Below are 27,350 nucleotides of genomic sequence, written 5' to 3'. Positions count from 1 at the left end.
TTATAGATCTCTATTAGTTAGAGAATTTAATTATAATTAATATTCATCAAAAAACAGAGTTTTTTTTCCTTTAATAAGTGTTTTTTCTTGTTTTTTATTATTATTTTTAATTATTATATTTATATTGATTCTTAAAATGTAACTTCGCATTTGCAACTCTGCTGACGGATAATATCCAAAGCAATAATAATGTTAAATTATTGTATATATACACCTATGTAAAAATATTCCTGTTAATAAACATTAATAAATAAAAAAATAAATACATATTAATTAGCTTTACTGGTCTCGCCTCTAACCGCTCGGCTACCGTGGCGCCTAGCAAAAAACGTTTTAACTTATAAAGGAATATTTATCAACGTTACTATTGCTTGAGTAAAAGCAAAACGTTCTATGGTGGTAAGTATAAACAAAAAAAAGAAGCATTTACAAAATTGTGTTGTTACCTTAATTTCATTATATAATAAACTAATTTTAATTTTTTTTTGGTAATAAAAATGAATTGTTTTTGTTTTATAAATATATAATATGGATTTCATCATTACTTTTTCTGCACGTTTTTTTTTTGAAAAAATATTTAGGGTTTTTTCATCTTACACGATTTTTTTTTTTGCACGGTTTTCTAAGGCTCGTATATGTGTAAAAAAAAAAAGAGTTGGGTATATATTAATGTATATACATATAAATAAATATATATATAAATTATTTTGTGTTCCTTAAGATTCTCATTTGTTGATGCAAATAATTTACACAAAAAAAAAAACATTTTTAAGTAAAAAGAACTTATATTTCATAAGCCATAACTTAGACCCTTAGCCTACAAAACAAGTTGTTTTTAAAGATACAAATTTCGAACAAAACAAAAAAAATAGAAGGAAAAATAAATAATACATACAATCACGCTTCATATACAATTCTCTCACATTCATAATGTACGCTTGTTCAAATAAAAATTTAATACTTCGAAAAATAATTCTAGTACGAATTTATATATATATATATATATATATATTTATATATATATAAATTATATATATTTATATATAAACCTGTATACATATAAATAGATTCATTGTAGACTAAAACCCCTTTTTCTCTTCTCTCTAGCATTTTATCTATGTTAACAAAAAAAAAAAAATAAAGAAAAAGAAAAAAATTAAAACCCAATAACTATAAAAAAAAATCCAAATGAGAAACGATCGTTCTTGAAAATTTGTTTACAAAATTTCTAATTAACTTGTTGGTTACTTATATTTCGTTTCAAACTTTCGTGTATTTAATAACTTCGACCTTCTCTAAAAACGCCATCTTCGTTAGGTCAATTACCTGAAACAAGATTATTATTTTTTTTTTAAATTCAAACTATAAAAAATAATATACCTATTAATAATAACATTAGATAATGATTCATAAGCAAAGAGAAGCATGCACATTTAAGAAACATGCACATAAAGGGAAAACAATATAAAAATGAATTAGAATATAATCTGTGCACTTTCAACACCTCTTCAAGTAAGCGTTCCATTATTTAACAAAACAATGTTGTATCAAGTTTTGCTTGAAATGAAATTTGTCAATCTCATTTTAGTTATTATTTTGTATACCACCCTACAGCTTAGCTTTCAAAGGTGTTTGTTTAATGTCTACTATAATTACTTATAAAAGGTTCGCTTTTATCGGCAGACTTTTTTTTTTTTTAAATTACTTGGCAATACTTTAAATTTATTATTCTTTTAACATAACAATAATAATAATTAAAAGAATTGTGGGGTTTAAAAATAATCATTGGAGGGGGAAAAAAGAATTAGGATAAAAATAAAATAAATGACATCAATATAAAAATAAAATTCTTAGGAGGATTTGTTTGTTTTTATTTGTAATGATTTAAGTTGGGCCTTGCCTTGTGGTCGGACACATAATTAATTTACCACGTGTCTTTCCACGAGCCTTCATGGTAGAGTGGCACCCTAGAGACATCCACCTCGGGCCCATCTGTAAACAATATTCAACCAACCGTTTTCGATATATCACATAATTCATAATTGATATATCGTTATTCAATAACAACAAATTCTCATTAGATAGATATTTAAAAATCTTATAGTTAAAATTTATTATGTTGGTTAAGTTATAACCTAACCTAACCTTTATTTTATGCGGCCACTTTTAATCACTTTTACTCTTTTATACAATACTACCCACTTGAAAAATGTGACAGAACGTAATTTTTTGATAACTACCATGAATTTTAATGATTTTTTTTTTTTTTAGAAACATTATGTAAAGTGACAAGATAAATGTACTAAGTAAACTATTTGGTATTATTTACATAAATATAAATGCTAATACTGTATAGTTCAGGACTTAAGATGAGAACACTTTTTAAAAAATATCTTCTTTGAAAATTTTGATTTATATTTTCTTTTTTCAAAGCTTTAAAATAGATTTATTTTTTTAAATATGAAAACTGAAAAGAAATAAAACTAAAGGTGAACATTTGTATTTAATTTCAAGTTTTAAAATTGGTATGCTGAAGTTGGTGCTACTTATAACCTCCCGCATTGAATATTTTTAGGGTGACTGTTAGATCTGCAGTATTTTTATCGCAGTGATTGATGGGGAAGCGAAAGCTCAATGTTAACTGATAGAATCAAAAATAAATATAAAATATTTATATCCTGCTCTAAGATATCCATTTCTACAAAAGTATAGTTCTATTTCGCCAATAGAACCTAAATTATTATAATCTTTAATTAATCTGATAAAGATAATTTTTTTCCTAAATAATAAGTGATTAAACCATGCCTAGAGTATAAGTAACTTCCTATTATCATTACAATAATCAATTTAATCAGATAAATTTCTACTAAAATCACGATTAAAAACTTATTTCACAAAGTAATATTGATTGGAAAGATAACAGTCTTAACAGTATAGATATTAGTAATAAATTAGTGCTGTTATAATTAAAAAAAAAAAATCAAGAAAAATCATTTACCTGAAAAAGCTTGCGAAGCCGTAGTTGTAGTCTGCCCGGGTACTGAATATTGCGGCCTAAAGTTTGTAAAACTCGCGTTGGAGAAATTGCCACTAAGTTGTCCAGAATTAAAACCAGCAGGAAACTGGCTGCTTATCATGCCTAAAATAAATAAATAGGTAGTACAACTTATTTTTAAGTAATATTTTTCTCCTCAGTACTGTAAACACATGGTCGTAAGTCGCCCGCTAATCCACCTTGAGAACTAAAGAAAATAAATTCAACCAAACTATTTTTTAAAGTACCCAGATAATTTTTGTTGAAATGGGACATTAAAAATGTTGAGAAGCCATTTTATTCAATTTTAACTTTGCATTCAGAGGATCAAAAAACATATTTATGGCCAAGTACAAATTCACAATTTTGAACTGAACACTATACTGCTATTGTGGTTGTAATGAAAAATAAATACCAACCAAAAACTTAAAAAAGTCTCTTTACCTGTTTGATGCGTGGTATTTGCGGCTGGTGCACAAGAAGTTGCAGCTAGCCTAGACAGTATGGATCTTTCTGACATTTGAAGCCTTTGAGCAACTGGTGGTATTCTGGCTAATGTAGCCGGTAAACGAGATACATCAGATTTCATATCTGATAGCAATTCTTCCAATTGGTTTAATACCTTAAAAAAGAAAAGAATGTATCCAAAATTAACTTCAACTGAAAACATTTTTATATAAACTCAAAATGCAGGAAGTAATTAGAACAAATACATTGATTTTGGTAGATGGCAACATAATTTTAATAAACTACGAACTTACTTTATGCAATACCGCATTTGCAGGTTTATTACCAGCCAAACTTTCCTTGGAAAGATGTTGATGTGATTCAGCTAGACATTCAACTTCAGCAAATCTTGCATTTAAAGACATCGCTGGATGATTTGGATCTTGTGTGAGATTCAAATAAGCAGCCCTCCGTAATTGTTCCTCTATCACAAGTGCTTGTTCTAATAACTGCAATATATTTTTTGGGCTACTTTAAAATAAATATTTTACAAATATCTAAAATAATTTCAACAAAATATTATAATAAAATTTTTCAAATAAATGTTTTACTAACCTTAAATCTTCTAGCAAGAAACTTGTTCTTAATTTCTAAGAAGTTCCCTTTACCAACATCCATTTTGAATGGCTCGTTAATAATTGCAAACCTAATATCATTTTGAATGTCCTGCCACCTTCCATAACCATGCGTTACAATTCCACCAAGTAGCCAATAATCGTGCCTGAAATATGACAATTTATTACAGTCATTTGGGATTTTAATGTAGGCGTATGTTTCATATCTTAATTTTCTTATATATCTTATTGCAGTACTCAAAAATGTTTTGCTTGGATCTTCCATGATACAAAGAAATCTATATACTAAAATAATAACAGAAATGTGTGGTAATTTGTTTTGTCAATTTATGTAATGTGTTCAACCTTTGAAAAAAGTTAATGAAAAGATTTTGAAACTAAGAAAGAACATTTTTCGGTACTTCTAATTTGAAATATCTTCACAATTACTTATGGTTTTAATAATGATATCTCAATTACTATTTTACATCACTTAGTTTCATTTAACAAACTAATTTCGGTTTATTACCACTCCGGTCAACAACAGATATCTTCGTTTTCGTCCGAATAATTTAAATTTAAAAAGAACATATTTATTTCATACTTGAAAGATTTTATCGCTTAAGGAGCTTAAAAATAGTGATTATTAGATAATATACTTCAATAGAAGTATCTCCGTCTGAGATACCTTATTTGGTCACAAGGACTTAAAGTAAAGCCGGCCTGAAAAAATAGGCATTACGTTACTTTTCTTGTTGTATTATTGCTATTAAGAAGGCTTAATAGTTAATATTTTTGTAAGTATTTGGTAAATGATATCTTTTTACCATTGATTGAAAACTAAAAAACTTAAAAAAAGTGTTTCTCAGTGAGTTTCAATGAAGACTTCCTAACGTCACTTTTTTTTAAAAAAACGTTTTTCATATAAAATGTGTCAATTCAGAAGAAGCTCGCAGCCACTAATAAAGACGCAATTTGATTACACCAGTTGTAAGTTCTACCATAAAAAACCAGTACACTTACCTCCTATGCCAAATTTCATATTCTCTTCCGGGTACTGCAGCTTTTTCTTCATTTTGCCATAACGTATGAAGTTCAGTAAACCCACCATCAGCAATATTAAACATAAACTTTCTTTTGGTTTTTTCTTCTTCAACTTCTGTAGCACTAACCTTAGATTTATCATCTGATTCTTCCGTTTTCTACAAAACAATAACAATATGTATTTGGAAAATAATGCAAGAAACCTTACATATATTTGCAATGATAAAGCAGGTCTAAGCAAACCAAGTCGGTCGGTCCAAAAAGATAGAAGAAGGTTACATTAAAGTATTATTCAAATTTATAGTAAATAACAGAAAAAGCCTTTCTTAAAAATTGCACATCTGGTAAATTGATTCACTTCCTTCTTGGAAGTTGGGTTAGAAATTAAATAATTAAATACTTATAGGGAGAAAAACCTTAAAATATCTAAATGGAAGTTTAGAAAACCTCGTAAAATGAGAGTATAAGATGGTCCCGTGTAATTGGGATTAAATTCTGATTAAAATAAAAAAAAAAATTAATCATTAAACTGTAATTTTAATCAGTGTCCAACTCTGCAGTTTTTTAATATGGCGGAGGTTATACTTACTTCTTTATCACCTTCTTCTTTTATCTCATCGGGTTCTTTTTCCTCAACTTCTTCTTTAACCTTAGCTTCTTCTTTCTTTGCAGCTGATGTAGTAGAAGAAGTTTCTTCTTTTTCTGCATCAATTTCCATAGGTTCCTGCTTAGGAACTACTGTACCTTCTCCTTCCTTGTCACTAGCCCTATCACCAACTCCATTCTCTTTAGCATTATCTGAAGCAGCACCGCCTTCTTCAGAAGTTTTACTATCAGCAGTAGTTTCGGTTTTCTCACCTTCGGTCTGCAAAAGTATGGTGTTTTAAAATGATATGACTCATGATAATACAAAAATTGTGTATTCTAAAATTTTGACTAGGCTCTAACTGAAATGATGATTTTAGAAGGTCAATACGCTCTCATATGGTTAATTTTTGCAATAAATTAACGTTGATCATCTAAAAATAAATAAAGATGTAGAATGAAGAAAAGTGGCTTTTATGTATTAAAACATTCTCCATATTGTAAAAGAAAACCTCAAATGGTTTCAAGAAGTCTACTTCAAAGTGCTCTTACCTTAATGGATCTTATAAAAACATTATTTTATCCACACTGTGAGAGATACTGTCCCCGAAAAATACGGATTTTATTTATTCAGAAGCAAAAAAAAAAAAATTCAAAATGGCTGTCAAACTGTAGAAGTTATATACAGTGCGGAACAAAAGTCTACAAACACCACAATATTTCGGGAATTTTCAAAATAAAGAATTATTAGAATAAAAAATGTGATTTAAACATTTTTAAACATTTGTAACTATTGTTACTAAATATATATATATAAGAGATGAAGAGACCTCTGCCATCTCCCATTGCATATAAATAAAAAGATCGGAGTTGCCTGAACAAAAGTCCACATACAGAATTGATAAATTCAATATTATAATAATACTTACTAGTTAGGGTAAATCTTAATATTTACAAATTTATTAGTTTTAGTTGAAACGTGAATATAGGCGGACTTAGTTAAGAATTTGTTATTATTTAAAATGGTTCACCAAAGAAAGGAAATTCCAGGGCCAGAACGCAGATTAATAGTTAAATTAAATTATCAAGGATTTTCATATCGTAACATTGCAAACATTATTCAAAGAAGCCACGCGAGATATCCTTTCCGACCGAGATAAAAGACTTTTGTTCGGCACTGTAGATATCTTTGACGGCTACAGAGTACGCCATCTCTTCGCCACATTTATAAAATAAAATAATGCTCTTTTACCTTAGTCTGCTTATCTGATTCTGATGTTTCTGCTTGGCTGGTGTTAGTTTCAGCTTCCTGTTTAACTTCTTCAGCCTGACTTTGGCTTTTAACGCTTAAATCTTCTACTTCTTTATTATCCTTTGAGCTGGCATCTTCTTTTTCAGCTGGCTCTTCGGGCTAAAAAGAAGAAGTTTAAAAAAAAAAATAAAAACAACTTCCAATAAATTACAAATCAATAAAAGTTTATGAAGATTACTTACCTGAGGTTTATCTGCCGGAGTTGGCGCAGGACTAGGAGCAGCCGAAGTGGCAGGAGTACCACTACTACTAGCTCCTTCTCCAACACTACCTGTGCCAGCAGTTGCACTGGGTGCACCCGTTGGTTTTAAGTCTACAAGAGGTTTCTTCAACATTTCTGGCATTGAATAGTAGCCATTGATATGCTCAAATTCTTGAACCTAAAACATTATTTTTGAAGGAAACATAATCAGAATAAATGTTGATAAAAAATATGTTATTTTTACATAATTAAAACAGAACAAACGAGCAATTAAGGATACAATCAATGGCGGCCAAACCACATTTAGAAAAAGAACTAAAAAATATTTGTTTCATTTTAATTCGAATCCTACTCTTTTAATTTACGTTTTAGAAATCCTTTAGGTACTAAAAGAACACTAAATTCCCAAAAGATATTATTTTCCAAAGAAATATGAGGTAAAACAAAATACATTTTAGAAATTAAATGATAGGATAGTGTTTTCAACCTGTCTATATAACCGCTACTAAATCGTTTAAAAACTGTCCATAATAGACGAAGTTTTTAAATGAATTACTACTTTCCGAAATAGTGAAGAAGCAAAATATCTGACCTTTCTCTTACTTATCCTCTTATGAAGATAAGTTTTTTGAAGTCTTTTGCGAACGTATTATCTCGCGATATCTTAAGCATTAAATGTTTTTCATCTTTAAATTATATTGATATGTTTCAATGTTCATTACCATCCTTGTAACTTATAAGCATAAATTCTTTTGAAAAACTACATTTTATCCTAGCAAAGTTATTGTTTTATTAATTGAATATCATCTACTTATTTTACTTCTTCAAATTAAATTCAGCTAAATTTTCAGCTACAATTAAGCTCAGCTAATGTTGAGTACTCACCAAGCGCATATAACAAATTACGTGTGCAAACGTAGGCAAACAAAGTGGAGGTTTGTGAGTCCACATGAATGCTACATTTTTTGTAAGTAGTCATACTACGAATTGAATGTACTGACATTTAACGGAACAAATGTACAAACATTTAGGAATGTGCTTGCGAATGACTATTGTATGGTAGACTTACTATACTCCGCGCACAAATCGTGTGATCGTGTTTGCACACATCGAACACTTTTTTTTTGCGCGCCTAGTGTGTACTCCGCTTAATAAAGTGTATAAATAACATAGAGCATTTTCCTAGCTAAAGAAGTTTCGGTGGCATTAAAAATCTCTTTCACGTACATCTGGTGTAAAAAAATGCGGTGTTACAAGAACCTTCCGATTCTTTTTACCAATGCTGAATAGAAAACATTCTAATGACCTAAGATTATCCAGCTTTGGCGATTTCAACAAGTTATGTTCCAGTAAAAAAATGTTCGGCCACATGGAAAGTTGAATTGATAAAAAAGTTGAACATGATTACAATGATCTACTTAGAGATACAAATAATACGGACTTGGCTTTAACCAACAACTGTATTTTTCGGTGCACTTTCTCGGCACGAGGGAGAAAAATTATTAATTTCGTTGAAGTATGAACTAGAGAGCAAACTTTTTGTTTTATACCAATCTCAAGGGATGATATAGATGGTTCCTACAGCTGGAGGAAACATGATTTACAACAGTTAAACACACAATGGTGTGTTTGAGTGGTCGCAATAGGCTGGCAAAAATTGATACGTAATTCGGCCATAAAAATACTCTTTTTTTAATACAATGCTCTTTTTTTTTATACACTCTATCAGTAATTGTAAACATTAAAAATACTAAATGCTATTAGTAATGCCACAAAACGACTTACTGAGCTCACCTTTTTCCTAATTAATGACATCACACCAATTCTAGTAAGAACATGCTGCCGGCTCAAACCCTCTCTAGGCACACCATCGGCAAATGTTTCAGCATTATCAGCACCAGGCTCACACAAGTGCCTCATGAATAGAGATACGTAAGCTTTAAAATGTTTTTCAGATTTTCCTCTAAGATCTCGAACCAGCCTGCAACACCTCAATAACATTACCCACTTAACATTTTTGTCCGTTTTGCACGGAAAAAATGGTTTTCACTAATTTCTTTCGGATTTTGTCCCTTTGCTTTGTAGTCGAGTTTTTAAAAGCCGTGAGCAATATTATTTAATAATTATAAGAAAATTTTGAATTCAAATAATTCTGTTATCCTAATCAGTCCTTTTATTCAATTAAAATTAATGAACTTTCATTTATACTTCAGTTGAATAACTGAGTAAGTGAGATCAAGTAATAAAAATTCAACTAAAAAAAATAATTAAAATAAAAATATAATTTTATACACATTACGCAATACCCTTTGATGTAATTTAAGAGACTAAGTCTTACTACCAACTTAAAACATACAAAAGCTGAAAAATAAGATGATTAAATTTTAACTAAGAACATATCATTATTTAATATACTGAATATTTAATAAATCAATAATTCTATCATCATCTGAGTTTATCATTTTTTATTTTGTTTTATGCATTTTAAACTAACAAATTTGTAAGTGATATTATATCTTACCATTGAGAATTGAAAGCGTCTTGAGGTGGCATACCATATCTCATTATGGCATTTAGGAATGCTTTTCGTTGCCTGGCATTAAATCCAAGTACCTGTAAAGACAAGTATTTCAGCACAATATTTAAATTTTAAACTCTGAAGGGTCAGATTATTATTGAAATTAAAATAATTTTCCTCCACCGCTCTAGATTTTAATGGTATTACTGTTTGTACAGAAAAGGTAATGCGGAATTAATATAAAACTTTTAAAAGCAAGGGGAGAGTAAGGGGATTAATAAAACAAATACTAATTTTTAATATTATCAGAAACAACACAGCTGTTTTCAATAAACAGAATGAAATTCACTTCCACTTTATTATTGACGAATTGATCCTCAACTAATTTACACCTTTGAATGTGATTCAAAGAACGAATCTGTATATGAGAAAAACACTATTTCACTTCGTAAAAATTAGAAGTTTTTGACAAAAAACAAATAAATAAAATAATAATACTAAAATAGAAATTAATAAATAATTATACCTCAATATTGCCACCAACTCTCGCCAATAATGGTGGCAGTGGTCTGTCCTTTTCATCTCTTCTTTCTGGTCTTCGTTTCTTCTTTGTACCATCTGGAAATGTTATATCCAATTAAAATATTATTGCAATTCGTTAATTTTCTTCAGACATATTTAGAAATTTTTATGCAATTTAAAATTCATCTTTTAAGAAATAGTTGAAAAACTTATTAAAAAGAAATGAGAAAAAACATTATTATTTACAAAAGTGATTTCCGAAGAAATTAGCCTTAAAAATAAACTAACCATCATTCTTCTCATCGAAATCATCGTCTTCCTTGTCATCGTCTGGAAAAAAAATGTGCCACTTTTTAGATGTTTTTTAATTTAATTTTTGTACAGTTTTACTTTTGATGAAATGAAACTCAGAATACAATAACTTGATTAACTAAAAGAATTGCATTCATTAATGGAAATAATTATTCAAGAAAATAATTTCAATACAAAACATTAAAATGAATCGATCAAACTACCAACAAAGAAGAGAAAACAAAAGAAAGTATTTTAAGAAAAGTACCAGACGGTGCGGAGAAGTCAGAATTATAATCGGATAAGTTTTCTTGCCAATTTGAATCGGCATTTTCTCTTGTGTCCATGGCGCTGCCATCGTTGTAGTTCACCTGATTGAAATAATTGATCTGTTTCACTTGATACGTATACATACAAAGAGCCGGCGAGGCTTTGATTGTCAAAATAACAAAAAAAAATACATAAATAAACATGGGAAGTTGGTATAACTGAAGTATAATGAAGAAATTAAATTATTATTTATTTTTAAGCCAAACAAACTGTATATACATTAAAGTTTATAATCTTTTTTCTCGGCTTAAACAAAAACGTGTCTAGGTCATGTTCCCTCGTTGCCTATCCCCCTCTTTCTTTTGTAACGTCTTAACTTTATGTTTTCTGGGGCTTATTATATAATTTTGTTCTCCCTATCAGTTGGTCACTCTTTAACTCTTTGCGGCTAGGTGGGTTAAAAACCGTCCCACCTTTTGCTTAGCCTTTGCTGCACGGCGGGTTATATTTTAACCCACCTCGAAAAGTTGAAGTTATTCATACATACAGCTTAATATGTTATTTAAATTTTTCCACTCAGTTGGCAGTGCTTTGCACCAATGGTAAATGCGTAAATAAGTGAAATAATTTTTATATTTATTATAAACTTGAACGATAGTAAAAAATGGTGGTAAAATAATGGAAATGAATGTTTATTTCCATTTTTTGTATAATAAAAGAAATTCTGTGCAACTAAGGCTTTTATTTTCTTTAAAATCCTGTGCCTCAAAGAGTTAATGCATCTTACTTGTCCGTACCGCAGTTGTCTTGAGGTTTCAATAATGAACATCATCATTTTTTTTTTTTTTTAAACTTTTCGTAAGCTAGAGTGTGGCTTGTGCTGAAGCCTAGTATCCTAGGAGGTTCCCATTTCGGTAGAAGTTGGATTTGTAAATAAAATACCTCACGTACCAACTTCCCACAAAATTTTCATGAAACAGATACCTGTTTTCGGACACGTTTTCCTTTTCCCAAAGTTCTTGATAGATCTTCCTGTTGCTGTTCATAATGATGCCTAAGCAATTTAACCCAATAAGCTGGGTCAGTATTTTCAGCTTCTTGTTTAATAACTTCAGTTCCGACTTCCTCATCCTAAAAAAGAAAAGTAAAATAAACATTCAGTTGTATTTGTATTTATTACAAAATTTTGAAAAAAAAAAAAAATTGTATGGACACTTACTTCATCTTCTTCTTTAGTTACATAAGAAGCAACTTTAAAGGATGATAAATATTCATTCGACCAATTTTCTTTTTGTTCAATGCCCATCTTAGAACGATCTAATAATTCTTCAACTGCTTTGTCGTCATAATGAATGGCTTCATCTTCTTTACCCTAAAAAATGATTTAAAATATATAAATTTTTTTAATCCAACAATAACAAAAGTTTCGGTACAATTTTAATTTTAGTTTTTATCATACCTCTTCTTCTTTAAACAATTCCTCTGTACCAAACCTAAGGATATCATCCAGTTCTTGTTTCGTAAAATTAGCTTGTTTACCACCCATACCCGGTCTCACGACAAGATGGGTTAACATCATTTTTCTTTTAGCTACTTGTGTTACCCTTTCTTCGACTGAAGCTCTGGTTACGAAACGATAAATCATGACCTATAAAAACCATTCAAAAATAATTATTTTTTAAAATTGTGAAGTACCCCTCCATTTCAAAGATTAGTATATTTTGTTTACAATGCACATTTCTGGAAGGTACTTTTTAAGTGTGAAAGGCGCCACGGTAGCCGAGCGGTTAGAGGCGAGACCTGCGAAGCTAATATGTGGTACTGGGTTCGATTCCTGGTCTTAGGCCTTGGATTTTATTTAATGGATAATAAAAGAAATTTACAGTAAAGTATGTTTGCTAGTCGCCTCCGTCCACGACACCTAATTGGTAATTGGACGTTAAGCCCCGCCTGAGATAATAGGCGATTTCTTTACTTTACTTTAATGAACTGATGGACTACCTTGTTCGCTTGGCCAATTCTGTGTGCTCTAGAAAAGGCTTGAATATCATTGTGAGGATTCCAGTCTGAATCATAGATAATAACCGTATCTGCTGTAGCAAGATTAATTCCAAGACCTCCAGCACTAAAAGATAAATAAACATCATTTTAAAACAGTTGTAAGAAGGTGTATGCTATTATTAATAATTTGTTTTTGAATTGAAATTATTTTTGTTTCAGAAATTACAAGTAAAATAAAATTCAGTATGCAAAACTTACCGAGTTGACAGCAGGAAGACAAACTGTGGAGCTCCAGGTGCGTTAAACCGATCAATTGCCTCTTGTCTTAAACTTCCAGTAATTGTACCATCAATTCTTTCATATTTATAACCTTCACCATCAAGATAATCTTCAAGAATATCCAACATTTTTGTCATTTGAGAAAATATTAGTACACGATGGCCTTCTTCTTTTAATTTTCTTAACATTTTCGATAATAATACTAATTTTCCAGAAGCTTTTATTAAACCTTGCACATCGTAAGTACCATTTGGACCTAATGGTGCTTCTTGGGAAGCAGCCGGAAATAAATATGGATGATTGCAACATTTTTTGAGATCCATCATAATATTGAGCAATGATACTTGTTGGCCACCTCCTTTAGGATTTAGCGCTTCAAAATTACGCGTAAGAATGTATTTATAATATTTTTTCTGCATAGGTGATAACTCCACACGAACGATAAACTCAGATTTAGTTGGCATGTTCTGTAAAAAAAAGAAAAGAAAAAAGAAATATTAAAAAATTTATCAGAGAAAGTAATAGTACAACATTTGAGATAGTTACTTGAGACAGTACTCAAACTCACTTTCAAAACATCCGCTTTCAAACGACGCAACATATGTGGTCCAAGCAGTTCGTGCAATCGTTTTACTTGTTCCTCTTTCGAAATGTCGGCGAATTCATTTTGAAAAGTAGCAAGATCGTTGAATTTCTCAGGTGTTAAGAAATTCAGCAGATGGAACAATTCTTCTAAATTATTTTGTAGTGGGGTACCAGTAAGCAAAAGTTTGTAAGCAATGTTATATGAAGCCAAGAGCCGGAAAAACTAAACATAGCGTGATCAGAAAAAAGGAATTAATATTTAAAATAAAATTTAATCTTGTAAATATTGTTGTAAATATACAAATATTACCTACCTTGCTTTGATTGCTTTTAAGCCTGTGAGCTTCATCCACCACAAGTACAGCCCAATCAACTGAGCCAAGGCAGGCCACATCAATAGAAATCAACTCATAAGAGGTTAACAGGACATGGAATTTAACAGAAGAGTTTGATCTCATCTGAAATGTAGCAATACTTAATAAAACAAAAATAACTAAGTTGAAGTTATAAATTTAGAAAATTAAAAAAAAGGATATAAAGAAGGCTCAGTGATTAGCGTTCAAATCCAGGAGCTGGCTCTTAAGATTTCATCTTCCAACGAGCTTCTTACAGCTCACGGTCCAATGATGGACAGCGTTGATTGGAGTAAGAAAACACTGATCGGAAGCCGATAATGCACTGAAAAAAGCTCCGAGTACAAATGAACTCCGCTGTTTACACGCCTGCCTTAATTGTGTTACAATAATAGTAAAAATAATACAAACCTTTGACGCTCGTCCACCAGCTCTTACGGCTCCTTCATCAAATGAAAATTCATTTTCTCTAATCACAGCTCTAGAATCCTTATCCCCAACATATGTTACCACATAGAAATCAGGTGCCCAAGTCTCAAATTCTCTCTCCCAATTTATGATTGTTGACAATGGGACGCTAACCTATATTACATTAAAAAGTAATTTACATAACATTTCTACTTCATTAAATTACAGATTTTATTAAATTTACTTTTTAAGTATGCGGCGTTAAGCACTGAATTATATAAAGATAAAAAGAAAGTGGTAATTAAAAAATAAATTGAGATTAACTGCAAAATTTGTCTTGAAAATGAGTGCTTAAACAATTTTAACAGACTTCTGTGAATTTGATCTTTAGTATACCTCAAGAAAAAAGGATCTCAAACTTATATTCCAATTTTTTCAGTTTCTATTATTGCAACGTAAAACTAAAAATAAGCGTATACTTACCAAGAATGGTCCCTTACAGTGTCCTTCTTTGTACAAAGAGTAAAGGAAGGTAATAGTTTGTATGGTTTTTCCAAGACCCATTTCATCTGCAAGAATTGTATCCGTACCTTGACCCCAAGAATATCTTAACCAATTGAGTCCTTCTAATTGATATCCATGCAAGCACATTCCAGACTGGTCAAGATAGTCCGGCTGTTTATCTAATTTCTTCTTCAAATCCGTAATGGGTTTATCAGGTGGTGGAGTGTAGAGTCTACTGTGGGGGCGAGCAGTACCATCATCACTTCAATGACAAATATGCAGATATTAATGTGAAACGTAACGGCAAGACGAAAAAAATTGTATTCATTTTATTATTATGTATTAATTTATTTCAATAAAAATTTTAACTTAGCAGTTGGTCAATTAATTTTCTCACGATCTTTACGCTATGTTTCACCTAAATAACCCAGATACCTTCACCAAAATAGGAAATACTGTATAATACTAGAAGAAAGTTCTACATATTTAATATTTGGGGTTTAAGAAATATAAGCGCTAACAACAAAAAATATTTTTAAATGAAGAGGATATTTTACACATCTAAGTTGATGTCGTAACTTTGTTGATTAATACAATTCAAAATTGTCTAACAAAAAAAAAGTACAACTATCTAGGAAGCATGAAACTGTGGCAACTTATTCCATTTATTTTTCTTCCAATACAAAGTAAATAATACATCGCGACTAAAAAAAGTTTTACCGGCAGGGGCCAAAGCCTTTTTAGAGACCAGTTTTAAAATTATATATGTACTTTTTGGGTATCACTGGGGCTATTCACTGGGAGCTACATTTAGGATGGAGAGAAGTGTAGGTTGTAACCTTACGGACTGTTACAACGACATCTCCAGCGGTACCCAACGGAAAAGTAAAAAAAAAAACGTTGGCTACCACAAAATTAATATTTTTAGGCCTATCGATTCACTAACCATCATTACCATTGTATTTACAACATCGAATGTTACTTTGAGTTTATTTAATTACATGAACACAGTTCATGGGGAAGGAGTTTAAAAAACTGCAATGCTATTGACGTACATATCCTTACATTTTTTTTGAACATCTTCCCGAACTTTTCCGTCCAGTTACAAGCATTTTTTTCTAATGAGAGTACAATGTCAATCTTCTCTGCACTTTTATAAATAACAAAGTCAACTTCCGGCTTAACTAACCGACAATAAGTGTCAACAGCAGGGTTAACTAACCTACAATAAGTCAAAACCTAAGCGATTTAGTATTGCAAAATCATTTTTTTCAAGTCCATGGATGATTTTATGAAATTCTGACACTTTCTAACGCCAAGAATTCCTTAGAACCAAGAATTGCTAATATTTGTTTAAAAAAGACTATATTCTCTTTGCGCTTCTATTTTTGAATTAGAATTTTAAAAACTTTGCTTATATTTCTCATCATTTGTAACAGATTTTATTTAATAATTGTAAAATAAAAATGCAAAAATTATACAAACCCTCCACGGCTTTCATCATCCTCTTGTAATTCTCTTGATTTAGATTTTTTGCCTTTCCCTTTCTTTGACTTCTTACCACTTCCTTCGCTAGTGTAATAAGCTCGCATTTCCTATAAATATATTAACACAATATTTTTAATACACATAAATGGTAGATAAAATAAATGTATTCATTCATTAGATAAAAAACTATCTGGTGAGGCCTTTGATGAAACCACATTGTAAAAGAAGTTCCATTCTAAAACACACCAAATTGCTATTCCCAATAGATTTATATAGTTGCACTTAAATCTCAACAGTGACTCTTTTTTTTTAAAAAAATAAAAACTGGGAGGCATGAAGCTTGTTGCCTCATATTTACCATTAGAAAAAAAAAAATAATACAAAATTACACCTAAATTACTCACGTGATAATAGTCAATTGCTCTTCTAAGACCTGGTATATCCTCATTTTCATGTTCCCATGTTGCCTGATCATAAGACAGATCTCTCCATTTTACTAAATAAATATTGGATCCATCCCGTGTAGTTCTATGATTAATGATTCTCTGAAGAATGAGCCATTCTGGTTTAATACCGTACCTGAAAAGAAAAATAATTCAAATTAAGTTTTAAGGTAGCCGTTCACTTGGTTAGCCTTTTTGCAAGTGAAAGAAATATTAAATTAAATTTTTTGTTTTTTTATCAATAGTGTAACGTTATTAAAACTTCCGAGTCCAGTGAAGCTGTGAAATTTTACCTATAGTATTTTTCTTCAAGTTCTTGTTCATTGATGTTTGCTTCTCGGATTCTCTTCATTCTGTTATCCGCCTCATCTAATGGTTCTTCCAGTTTTGGAGGTTCATCCATGTCGAATTTGCGAATATAACTTCGAATCATCTGCGTGTGAAATACATCCATCTAAAAAATAATGAGAGCATCTCTTATTAACAAAAAGTAATAATAATAATAATTGAGGGGAGAGTTTACTATATACTTTTCAGCGTAAACAGGTAGTTTACGTTTATCATCTAAGGTCTAGTTCAAACAAGTCGCACATCTCCCACATCCGGCAAATTGTTAGAACGGCCAAGTCGAAGCGTCAAGATCCGTTCCCTTCTTTTCTATCAACCCACTGTCACAGTGAACGTAAGAAATGCTAGCGTCTTACATAGTTTAATGATGAATGAAAAGAAGTAGGAAAAAGTAGAATGCAATTTGGGTCTATCTAATTAATTTATTAAAAGATAAAAGCTAAGATTGCCTTACAAGGACTGGATCCTTTACTGGTAACTTTTGAGGGTTTTGATTCAAAAGCTGGCTATTCATCTTGTATGATGGGAAAGCTCCAAAATTAATAAATTCAAATAAAGTATAGAGAATCGTATAACTCAAGGGTTTTAGCGAATTCAAAAGAAAAATGATTATAAAAAAAAACTAGCAAGAGTAGAAGGCTGTATTCTCAACGCAAAAATTGTTAACAGCAATTGTCAGGTCGCCAAGAAATGCCATTAAGAAAAATTTCAATTTATGCCAGAAATCTGTCAGGAAACCTGGCCTTGTTTCTCACAAAAATTTTTCTTAATTCCATTAAACGAATTCACTTTCTGAAACGAAGAGTTCTAAAGTTCAGCCCCATCCACATTCTTCCAAACTTAAGTTCTTCAAACACAGTTGGGTACTAACTTACATATCCTACGCTAAGCAAGTAGTCATCAAAATATAGAAAAATCATGAAACTTTTTCTATACCTTGAGGAAAAATCAATTAAGAAAGAATAAATATATATTTAGAGAAATAAATACAAACCTGCAACTCAGACACCCAATCACAATGCCAATATGACATATCTGCCCATTTGACAAAATATTCTCTAGTCCTTTGACGTGGTTTTTTCTTTGGTTGATTATTATCATCATTAATCTCTTCTTTAGAAGGCGGTGGTTCCACCCATCGCCATGTAAGAATTTTAGACACTTTCCCGCGTAATGGTTTGGCCTGCAATATTAATAAAAAATTTCAAACTTAATTATTTAAATTAATATAAAATATTTTTAAAATTAAAAATTTTCATTTAAAATTTACCGAACATCTAGGGCATTTCCAATCACCATCAGGTATGTCTGTAAGTGGAGGATTTAAACAAAAGGTATGATAGGCTGATGGGCAAGAATCACAACAGAGTAGTTCTCCACCATCTTTACATACTCTAAAATCAATTGAAAAACGTCATAAGCTATCTGTTACGTATAAATACTACTATATTTCTTAATATTTATCCTTTTTAAAATATTGTCATTAGAATCAATTATTATTCAATCAAAAATAAAATATTAACCTGCAAAATTCTTGGTGTACATCATCTTCTTTTTCCTGGATACCTTCACCTTCGCAATGAGGACAAGACCATTTCCCTTCAGGAGTATCCTCAAGTTCCGGATCCAGACAAACAAGATGATAGGCTCTAGGGCAAGTGTCGCAAAGTATAATTTCACCACCTTGTTGACACACCTCACAATAATCTTGATGATCAGTCTAGAAATCACATAAAATAAACCCAATTATTTTAGTTAAAAATACGTTCTTGTTGTATCTTTACCCGAAGAATTTGAAATTCATCAAGATAGAAATACTAATCCCAGAAAGATCTGAAAGTAAGTTACTTGCAGTCGAATTTTGGAGAAGTTAAGGGACAGGTGAATCCCTAATTCCGAAAGTAGTAAGAAAGGCAGTATTCGAGTCTATTCTTAACATAGGATAAATCCATGTGATATGAATACCTAAGGCTGGATAGTAAAAATAGAATAAAGAGAACTCGGCAAGAAGGGAGAAGGAGAAAAGGTATCAGAAATCGGAATTATGCCTAATTAGGCTATTAACATCTTAGGAAGATGTGAAGTAGCTTCTTCTTCAGGATAGTTAGTGTCCCTGCTGGTATCCAAATGTTACAGTTCAAACAGCAAATAATACACTTAACAGTTATCAGGGGTAGTTGAAAAGAGCAATAACGGGATTAGTGAAAGAAACCAGGCGAACTCAGAGCTGTTAGCAAACTTACTTTACAACCAATTTCTCACAGTATAAAAACAAGCCCACATTTGGAAACGAAACCTCTTTCATCAACAAATATCCTAAAATTGCTGGAGTGCTAAGTAGAATATTCGTGGCTATTTTAATACGTCAATCCTAAATTAAACTTCTTATGAATAAGGAGAAATTTACGATCAACAGGAAAAGCGCATATTTATAAGTTATAACTAACCAATCAACAGGGGAAGCATTGTTTATAACTAAACTACTCATGATATATAACTAAGGTTAGTAACAAACGTGTAGCGTTGTGTTATACTGGGCTGTTTGCTATAAAAGTTTCAGATTTCATCTAACCTCATAACCTGCCTCACTATCTGGAAATTTATTTGTTGTTCTTGTTTTCTTCTTTTTCTTGGATTTGTTTCCAATTTTCGTTTTTGCCTTTCTCTTGGGTGGAGGTTCAGCGCCAACAACATTTTCACCGCTGCCAGTTGTCTGTTCTTCAGCTTCTTCAGTTGCCTCCTTATTTACCTCTTCTGCTTCGGCTAACATTTGTTCAAATTCAGCATCAGAATCTCTTTCACTAGCAGCTATGCTTCCTTCGCCTTCTTCATCCTATGAATGAAAAAAATTAGTACAATAATTTCATGTTTTTTTTTAAAAGCAGGAACTCCCATTAGTGGGAATATACTATTTATTCCCTTTCTTTTACCGCGCTATATTTTGAAACAAATTCTAAGAAAACTCAAAAAGATAATTTTGAAATAGCATCGAGTTCAGAACTCTTATTCTACAAATTGACATATCACTCTTATTTAAATATTATTTTACCAGAGAACCACGATTACTAATTACCCATAAATGCAGTCATATGCTGCAAGAAACAAAGCTCACCACCCAGAAATAATTTTTAACGTGACTGACTTAACTGACGTAACACAACACTTCTCACATACGCAGATGACACCGCCTTACTGTCCCCTAATCATAATCCTGTCCTAGTAAACAGAAATCTGCAGTCACATTTCTCCTCATTAGAGCAGTGGTTCAAGAAATAGGTCTCTATAAAGATTAATGAAACCAAGTCGCAAAACATCACCTTCACTCTTCGTCGCATTACTCTTCCTCCAGTCTGCTATAAGCTAACACCTCTACCAGTATTGAACGTTGCCCGCTACCTAGGGCTTTACTTAGACCGAAGACTTTCTTGGAACTCCCACACTAGGACTTAAAAGAACAGAACTAAACAGAAGCTATCGACTACTTAAAAGACTCTTAGACGATAGATCAAAACTCTCTCTGGACAACAAAAGACTGATTTATACTTCTATTTTGAAACCCATCTGGGCGTATGGAATAGAGCTGTGGGGTTCAACTAAACGCTCCAATTTCCAAAGGATTCAATCTCTTCAGTCTAAAATACTTCGAACTATTGTAAACGCTCCATTTTATGTCTCCAACCTGACTTATACACAATGACCTTAAACATTCCTTTTATTACCGAAGTTGCTAAAACACGATACAGAAAACTCCACTTCAGCCTGCAATCTCATATAAATTCTCTTGCTCAAAATCTTTCTTCTAGAACTCTTGCTGACAACCCGGAAAAGACGTCTTAAAAGACAGTGGCCTCGTGATCTCCTCCTCCAGTGAAGAGAGTGACTAACCATCTAATATTTGGGAGTGTTACTACTCGTTACTTATCATTTGTTACTCGGTTATCACTGTTACTTATAGCGCTAACGAGCTGATTGTAGCATAAATAAACGCAATAAAAAAAACTGACTGACTATTAGTGAGTTAAACTATATAAATAAAACTAATTTGGCATACGTAAATTATATTATTCTCTGGATGATAATACTGGTTAAACAGAATACCTGATCAGATACCGTAAATTCTACCAAGATGAAATCACGTAAAAGAAGAATGAAATCATCAGTACTTACTGAATTATGTTTTCTTTTTCCAATCTTGATTTTTAAGGTTGGAACTTTTGTTTGGGCAGCTTGTTGACTTGACTTCCTTGTAGAAGATTTTTTCCTACCGCTTCGTTTTCTACGAGTTCTATCTTCAGCGTCGTCATCGTCATCGATGTCGTCATTTTGACTTGACTAATAATAAAACAAACACCAAACTTTATTTTTACAACGCAAAACTCTTGTATCAATAAATAATTTACTAAAGAGAGTACAAATCTCAAATACCTTGGACTGCCTAGCCGATCTACTAGGTTTGCTACTACTAGAACTATATTCTTGTTCTTCCTGTTGCTCTTCTGGTGGTTCAGCGTTTGGATTTGAATTACAGAAATCCCTCCATTTTGCAGCCACTAACATCATCATCTTACCAATAGGCACCTTTGGATTATCTTTAGCCAACAGCGGTCGTACGTGTTGTTGAAATAGTTTGTAAGTAGTTAGATTTTGATAATCATCTTCTGAATATTCGATTTGTACATCAGTCAAACCAAATAAACTGCAAACTTCATCAACTGAAGGTACTCCTACAGAAAAAAAAAAAAAATTCAATTTTAATTTCATTTTGCCCTTTTTTTTTTAAAGCGTAAATACCAACAAGAATTTTGTTGTAACTACGCAAGAAATATGCAATAATATGAAATATGATTTTTTTAATATTTGTTTAATTTTTTGAGAATATCACTTAATTGTGCTCCCAACTTGAACAGCTCCAACGCTTTTTTATTTCATTTAAAAGCGATCCTGGACGGATCCCCCATAAAGGGCTTAAATTAAGTTCGCATAAGATACCCCCAAGTGGTTCAACAGAGTTTCTGTTTCACTTTTTCAGAGAAGATAAACTACCTATAAAACCCCCCAAAAAAAGTTTCACGAATTTTTTAATTAAATAATTTTTAAGTTTTGATTTTACGATTACTTGAACTTGCGCCACTCTGTACAAGATTAGTAGGACTATCTATTTTTGTCAAGGTGTACTCTATTAAATAATTTGGACAAAAAGTGGTTGTAGCAGACTGATAGGGAGATACGTGGTCTGTAAATTAAGTAATTAGACTGATTTTTTTAAATTTTTTTATTCAAAAAGAATTACAATTCTATATTGTCACCTTCAAAATAACTTCCTTCTGATGTCACACAGCGCTGGAAACGTTTCTTCCACTCCTCATAGCAGTGTTCAAACTACGATACTGGGAATAGCTGGTCGGTTACAGCCGTTTGAAAGTTTTCGTCTGTCCCAAAATGAGTACCCTTAAGGTGATTTTTCAACTTCGGGAAAAGAAAAAAAGTCACAAGGACTCAAGTCAGGCGAATAAGGAGGCTGAGGAGCGCACAGGAATGTTTTTTTACTGGCCAAAAACTTGTTTATTGAAATTGCTGTGTGACAAGGAGGATTATCGTGATGCAACACCCACTTGTTCTTGATGTTTGGTCTCACACGAATGACCCTTTTTTGAAGTTTTTCAAGAACCTCTCGGTAAAAGTGTGGATTGACCGTTTGACCTTGAGGTAGAAACTCTGTGGACGATTCCGTTGATATCGAAAAAACAAATCAGCATGCAGCCTGACTTCAAGTCCTTGTGACATTTTTCTTTTCCCGAAGTTGAAAAATCACCTTAAGGGTACTCATTTTGGGACAGACGAAAACTTTCAAACGGCTGTAACCGACCAGCTATACCAGTATCGGAGTTTGAGCACTGCTATGAGGAGTGGAAGAAACGTCTCCAGCGCTGTGTGGCTTCAGAAGGAAGTTATTTTGAAGGTGACAATATGGAATTGTAATTCTTTTTGAATAAAAAAATCAGTCTCATTACTTAATTTACATACCTCGTATACTTTTAAACTTATAAATCGCCGAAAATAAGGATCAAATAAAAAAATCCAAGTTCAAGACGGTAATCGAATCTAGCAAAAATTCTCTTAGTCTGCGAGGCTAACTTGCGTGACTTCTTTTGCGTATTTCAAGTCAAAATAATGGCACCCAGAAGGTTGTGTGATATCAATAATCTAAACACCTATCGAATACAAAACTACTTCTTCTTCTTTTGACATAAAATCCTCACCTCCAGAAGAATCTTGTTGTACAGGTGTAGCAGGTTTCTGTTGACTTGGGACGCCTCTTGATTTTTTAGATCTGCGTCCATAATCTGAATCGTTACCATTTTCATCATCAGCGCCAATATCGCTTTCCTGTAATTTACAATCGTTCAAAAAAAAATTATTTATATTTAATAAATTATTAATAATTTCGTATAAAGTATTTTAAAAATTTGTTTATTTTAAAAAGCATTTATAATTCCTTAATAATCATAGTGTTAAATTAATTAAATAACTGACATCACTATCGTTCTTCTTTCTTTTTTTACGTTTTTTCTCCTTTTTTCCTTCTCCTTTGGCTTTTCTCTTTTTTCCTTTCTTCTTTTTTCTACCATCATCCGGATCGTACTCATCATCTTCCTCCTGTAAAGATGATGTGGAAAGCTGTTTGAAAACCTTTAATGGAATAAGAAGGACTATGTTAAGTGGGGTTTAAAAAATTTCAGATGACGATCTATTCTACTAGTATCCAAATCACAAAAACGCCAAGCAACATGCACCAAATACTGGCCATCACTTCTAGGTGAAACAAAAACTTTTAGGTTAAAAAAATTCAAATAATATCGGGGCAAAAAAAAGAAGAAGAAATCTGAGGATATAAGCAAATATAAATATTTTTAAAAACTTTTAACAGCTAACAATTTTAAACGAAACAATTCTTACAAATGATGCATTAGAATATCCGAAATTTGAATTCTAACGTACTTATTTACATTTCTCAATACATATTTACAATTTGAAGAAATCTGTATCTCTAATTAAATTACGGAATCAACCATAAAAATATGCAACATTAACATTAGGATGGAAAAATAAGCAAAATTCCTGTTCAACCTATCAAAAGTGATTATAAGAAAGAGCTTTAAATTTTTACAAATTAAAGTGTTTCAGATAAGAAAAGTTTTCGAATGTTTTTAGCTAAAAAAAAATTTCTAATAATTGCTCCCCATCCTTTTAAGGGTAGTTATTAGATGTTGGAGGAGCATAAATCCTCTAAAGAGTCTTGTAGGGGTTTCAGAAGGCAGTTATCTCTGAATATTGGTCCTACAAATTTTTCTTTCGAGAGGCTGGTTACTTTCTATTGTTTCCATCCAATTCTTTTTAAGTTATGGAAGCTATCTTCAGAATATATCTAGAGGCCCCGGATAAGTGCACAAGTAAATAGGTTCACTAATTCATCAAGCATGAATTAAAAGTAATTTTTTTTCGGCAATGTCCAAAGGATGTTTTTAAAAACCTTGATGTCTTTAAAAAAAATTAGGTACCTTGGAGGTCTTTGGCCTTTAAAGAACTGTAATACTGAATTTACTTCTTTAAAGAGTTTAGGTAAATCTTTTTACTTCGGCCTTTTTACTTTTTGCAAGCAGTTGATATTAATGATTTAAGCAGTTTTAATGATTTCATAAGCCAGAGCAAAAGTTCGATTTCTTACATAGAAAGGTTTCGATTTTTCATCTATCGTTAGAGTTTGTAACATCAAGTGGGTTACAAGAAATTGCACTTCTACTTAATACAGCTTTTGTTGCAATGGTATTCTCAATTTAAAATGGAGGGAACAATTGAAATTCCACTCCACAAAACTAATGCAGATCTTCCGAAGATAATGAAAAATAGTGAAAAAAAAAAGCTTACTATGGGAGGATGAAATCATTGATAACTGTCCAGAATTGCGAAGCTGAGTCTATGAGTTCAAAGATCAGGATTTCTTTGGTAAAATGATTTTCTTTTATAAATCCTAAACTGTTCTCATACCCCAATTTAAGGAAACCAAAAGGAAAATCAAACAAACATTACCACTAGTTTAAAATCATGTATAATAAATAGTATCAATGCTGAGGGAATAACACTAATAAAAACCACACAAAATGCAGAGAAACTAGAAATGAATGGAAATTAATGATTTGTTCTTACCTCTATGCGACTTCTTTCATCGCTGTCTGGTGAATTATCTTCGGTGCCTTCATGTTGAGCTGGAACACTAACGTCAACGTCCTCATCTGTAATACACAAAATATTTAATGTATGCTGAACACTACAGTTTTCACCATTTTAAGAATGATTGAAATAAAGAAATATAGATCATCTTATCAAATGTGGGTTTTGAAACATGTGCCTCTAATAGTAAAATTAATATTAATTCTTAATTTTATACTAGGATATTCTTAGACAAGAAGTTGGTGAAGGTTACGGTTAAGAGACTTATTTATAAATAAAATATCATGCGGAAACAGCTTTGGCGCATACTTATCTCGTAAAATTGAAATGTACTTATTACAACATCCCCGGCGATTATAGTGAAAAGTGATTTCTACTTACGAAGCATAGCTTCTGTTATGTTCACACCATACAGAGTGTGGTGCTTCTAACATGAAAGAAGCTTGATGAGTAGAGTTCAAATTTATCTACATAAATCTATTTAACCAATGTCTTTTAGGTTGGTTTAAAATTCGAAACTTATCTGAATCAAAGAAAATAAGTATGCTATGGTGTATAAAATCACTGACTAGTATTACCCAGTGATTTTGAACTCATGTGTTTAACAAGCCACTTATCAGGTTTTAACCTTTTTTGAACTTAATATGAATGATTTAAATGGAAGATATGCAATTTTATTCCTATTAACTGTTAGTCCTTAGGGAATTATTATTGCCTTCAAAAAAAGTAAGGTGACACCTAATTTTTATAAATAATAATGAATTATAAGTCTAATTTGTTTTTTAATGAATAAGGGTTGAAGTTTATTTTTATGAAAAAAGGAGTAATTCCTAATAAACTTCATTTTAAACATGAACAAGAAATTAATGAAATATCTCGGAAAGGCTTGAGTTTGAGAAACTGCAAAAATCTTTAGATCCCAAATTAATCCTAGAGTGCTGCCAGGGCTTGATTTACTTACAGTACATCGATTTATAATTAAATGAAGCCCAAAATATATAGGGTGAAACCATTAGTATATAAATTTTAAAAAATGTATCTTAAGAGGGTCAATCTAGGCTATGTAATTTTTCTTGACAAAAGCATGTGACATAAAAGAAAAAATTGCTTAAAATAAGGAAAAAATGACCTATCATTTTAAATATACTCTGAAATAATTAAACAAATGTTTCTAGTTATTATGTTTTTCTTAACCAAAACATGGACCATATTTAATTATAATTATTAACAAATATTAGAGTAAACAACAAGATAGAATTTACTCGTGGGAGCATTTGAAGGAAGGTTATAAAATTCAAAAATAGCCTAAAAACTTGATAAAATTTTTAATATTAAGTTTATATTGAGGTAGTAAATGTTATCTTAAGTTCGCATTCTATATGCCAATTTCTTTGTTTGATGGCCTCCATTTTGTTGGGGTCATGGAATGCCGCTTTACTTGACAAGGAAAAATAATGAGGCTTCCTCATCTAAATTTTACACGCAGGTAATCTCGGTTAGGCTAACAACATATGTCTTCATACACCTCAATTTAAAGATATTGAAATAAAAAAACAGATTTTGATAACATTAACTATCGTAAAGCAAGTGAATTTATGCAAAAATTAAGAAACTATTTGTTGTATGTAAGCGGGTAAACGGTTAGGATATAACCCCTTGTTTATTTACCGGGTAAACAATCTTCAACTTCATCTTCTGATGCCATCCTATTATCTTAAACAACACTTCACTTTAAACACAAGTGTCACAACAATTTTCATGCGAAAAAAAATTAGGATTTATAATTAAAACCTAAATTATAAAACAACGATGAGTTGAAGAGTAGCACAGCGCTATCGACTGAACAGAGCATGCGCAGTACTGCCAACTACTT

At 31.4% G+C, this 27,350-nt stretch overlaps 1 protein-coding gene across 18 annotated transcripts; it reads right to left on the bottom strand.

Moving 5' to 3' along the window:
* Nucleotides 1–765: 765 nt before the first annotated feature.
* Nucleotides 766–27,350, bottom strand: Mi-2 (chromodomain-helicase-DNA-binding protein Mi-2 homolog). Of its 18 annotated transcripts, none has more exons than XM_074114207.1 (37): nt 27,146–27,350; nt 25,454–25,539; nt 23,783–23,938; nt 23,509–23,635; nt 21,674–21,972; nt 21,416–21,580; nt 19,821–20,081; nt 18,772–18,968; nt 18,519–18,642; nt 18,243–18,431; nt 17,194–17,354; nt 16,862–17,036; nt 16,455–16,564; nt 14,949–15,231; nt 14,469–14,639; nt 14,019–14,162; nt 13,688–13,927; nt 13,099–13,586; nt 12,841–12,964; nt 12,299–12,487; nt 12,059–12,211; nt 11,824–11,970; nt 10,838–10,958; nt 10,567–10,608; nt 10,283–10,374; nt 9,760–9,851; nt 9,024–9,228; nt 7,219–7,416; nt 6,977–7,135; nt 5,729–6,004; nt 5,119–5,297; nt 4,097–4,262; nt 3,796–3,990; nt 3,479–3,656; nt 2,999–3,139; nt 1,901–1,992; nt 766–1,326 (listed from the first exon to the last, which is right to left on the bottom strand). In XM_074114207.1, exons 1-36 carry the CDS (start codon nt 27,180–27,182, stop codon nt 1,925–1,927), a joined length of 6,138 nt encoding a protein of 2,045 aa, XP_073970308.1. In that variant the 5' UTR covers nt 27,183–27,350; the 3' UTR covers nt 766–1,326; nt 1,901–1,924. The 18 variants fall into 18 exon arrangements, with proteins under 18 accessions (XP_073970308.1, XP_073970310.1, XP_073970309.1 ...); XM_074114209.1 differs by having other exon boundaries at nt 9,033–9,228; XM_074114208.1 differs by having other exon boundaries at nt 9,024–9,219.

This window comes from Rhodnius prolixus, unplaced genomic scaffold, assembly GCF_049639745.1.
Source record: "Rhodnius prolixus isolate KJV_2025 unplaced genomic scaffold, Rpr scaffold_7, whole genome shotgun sequence".
Taxonomy (NCBI): Eukaryota; Metazoa; Arthropoda; class Insecta; order Hemiptera; family Reduviidae; genus Rhodnius; species Rhodnius prolixus.
Note: the sequence above shows the minus strand (reverse complement) of the source record. Positions and strands in the feature narration are given on the sequence as shown.

What these genes read in the sequence shown, in the direction of transcription:
- Mi-2 (XM_074114207.1), bottom strand. Translation starts at nt 27,182, where the DNA reads ATGGCATCAGAAGATGAAGTTGAAGATTGTTTACCCG. An exon ending in AGTTGAAGATTGTTTACCCG is followed by an intron (nt 25,540 to 27,145) that starts GTAAATAAACAA and finishes TGTGTATTACAG; the next exon opens with ATGAGGACGTTGACGTTAGT. An exon ending in TTTCGATGAGAAGAATGATG is followed by an intron (nt 10,375 to 10,566) that starts GTTAGTTTATTT and finishes TAACATTTCCAG; the next exon opens with ATGGTACAAAGAAGAAACGA.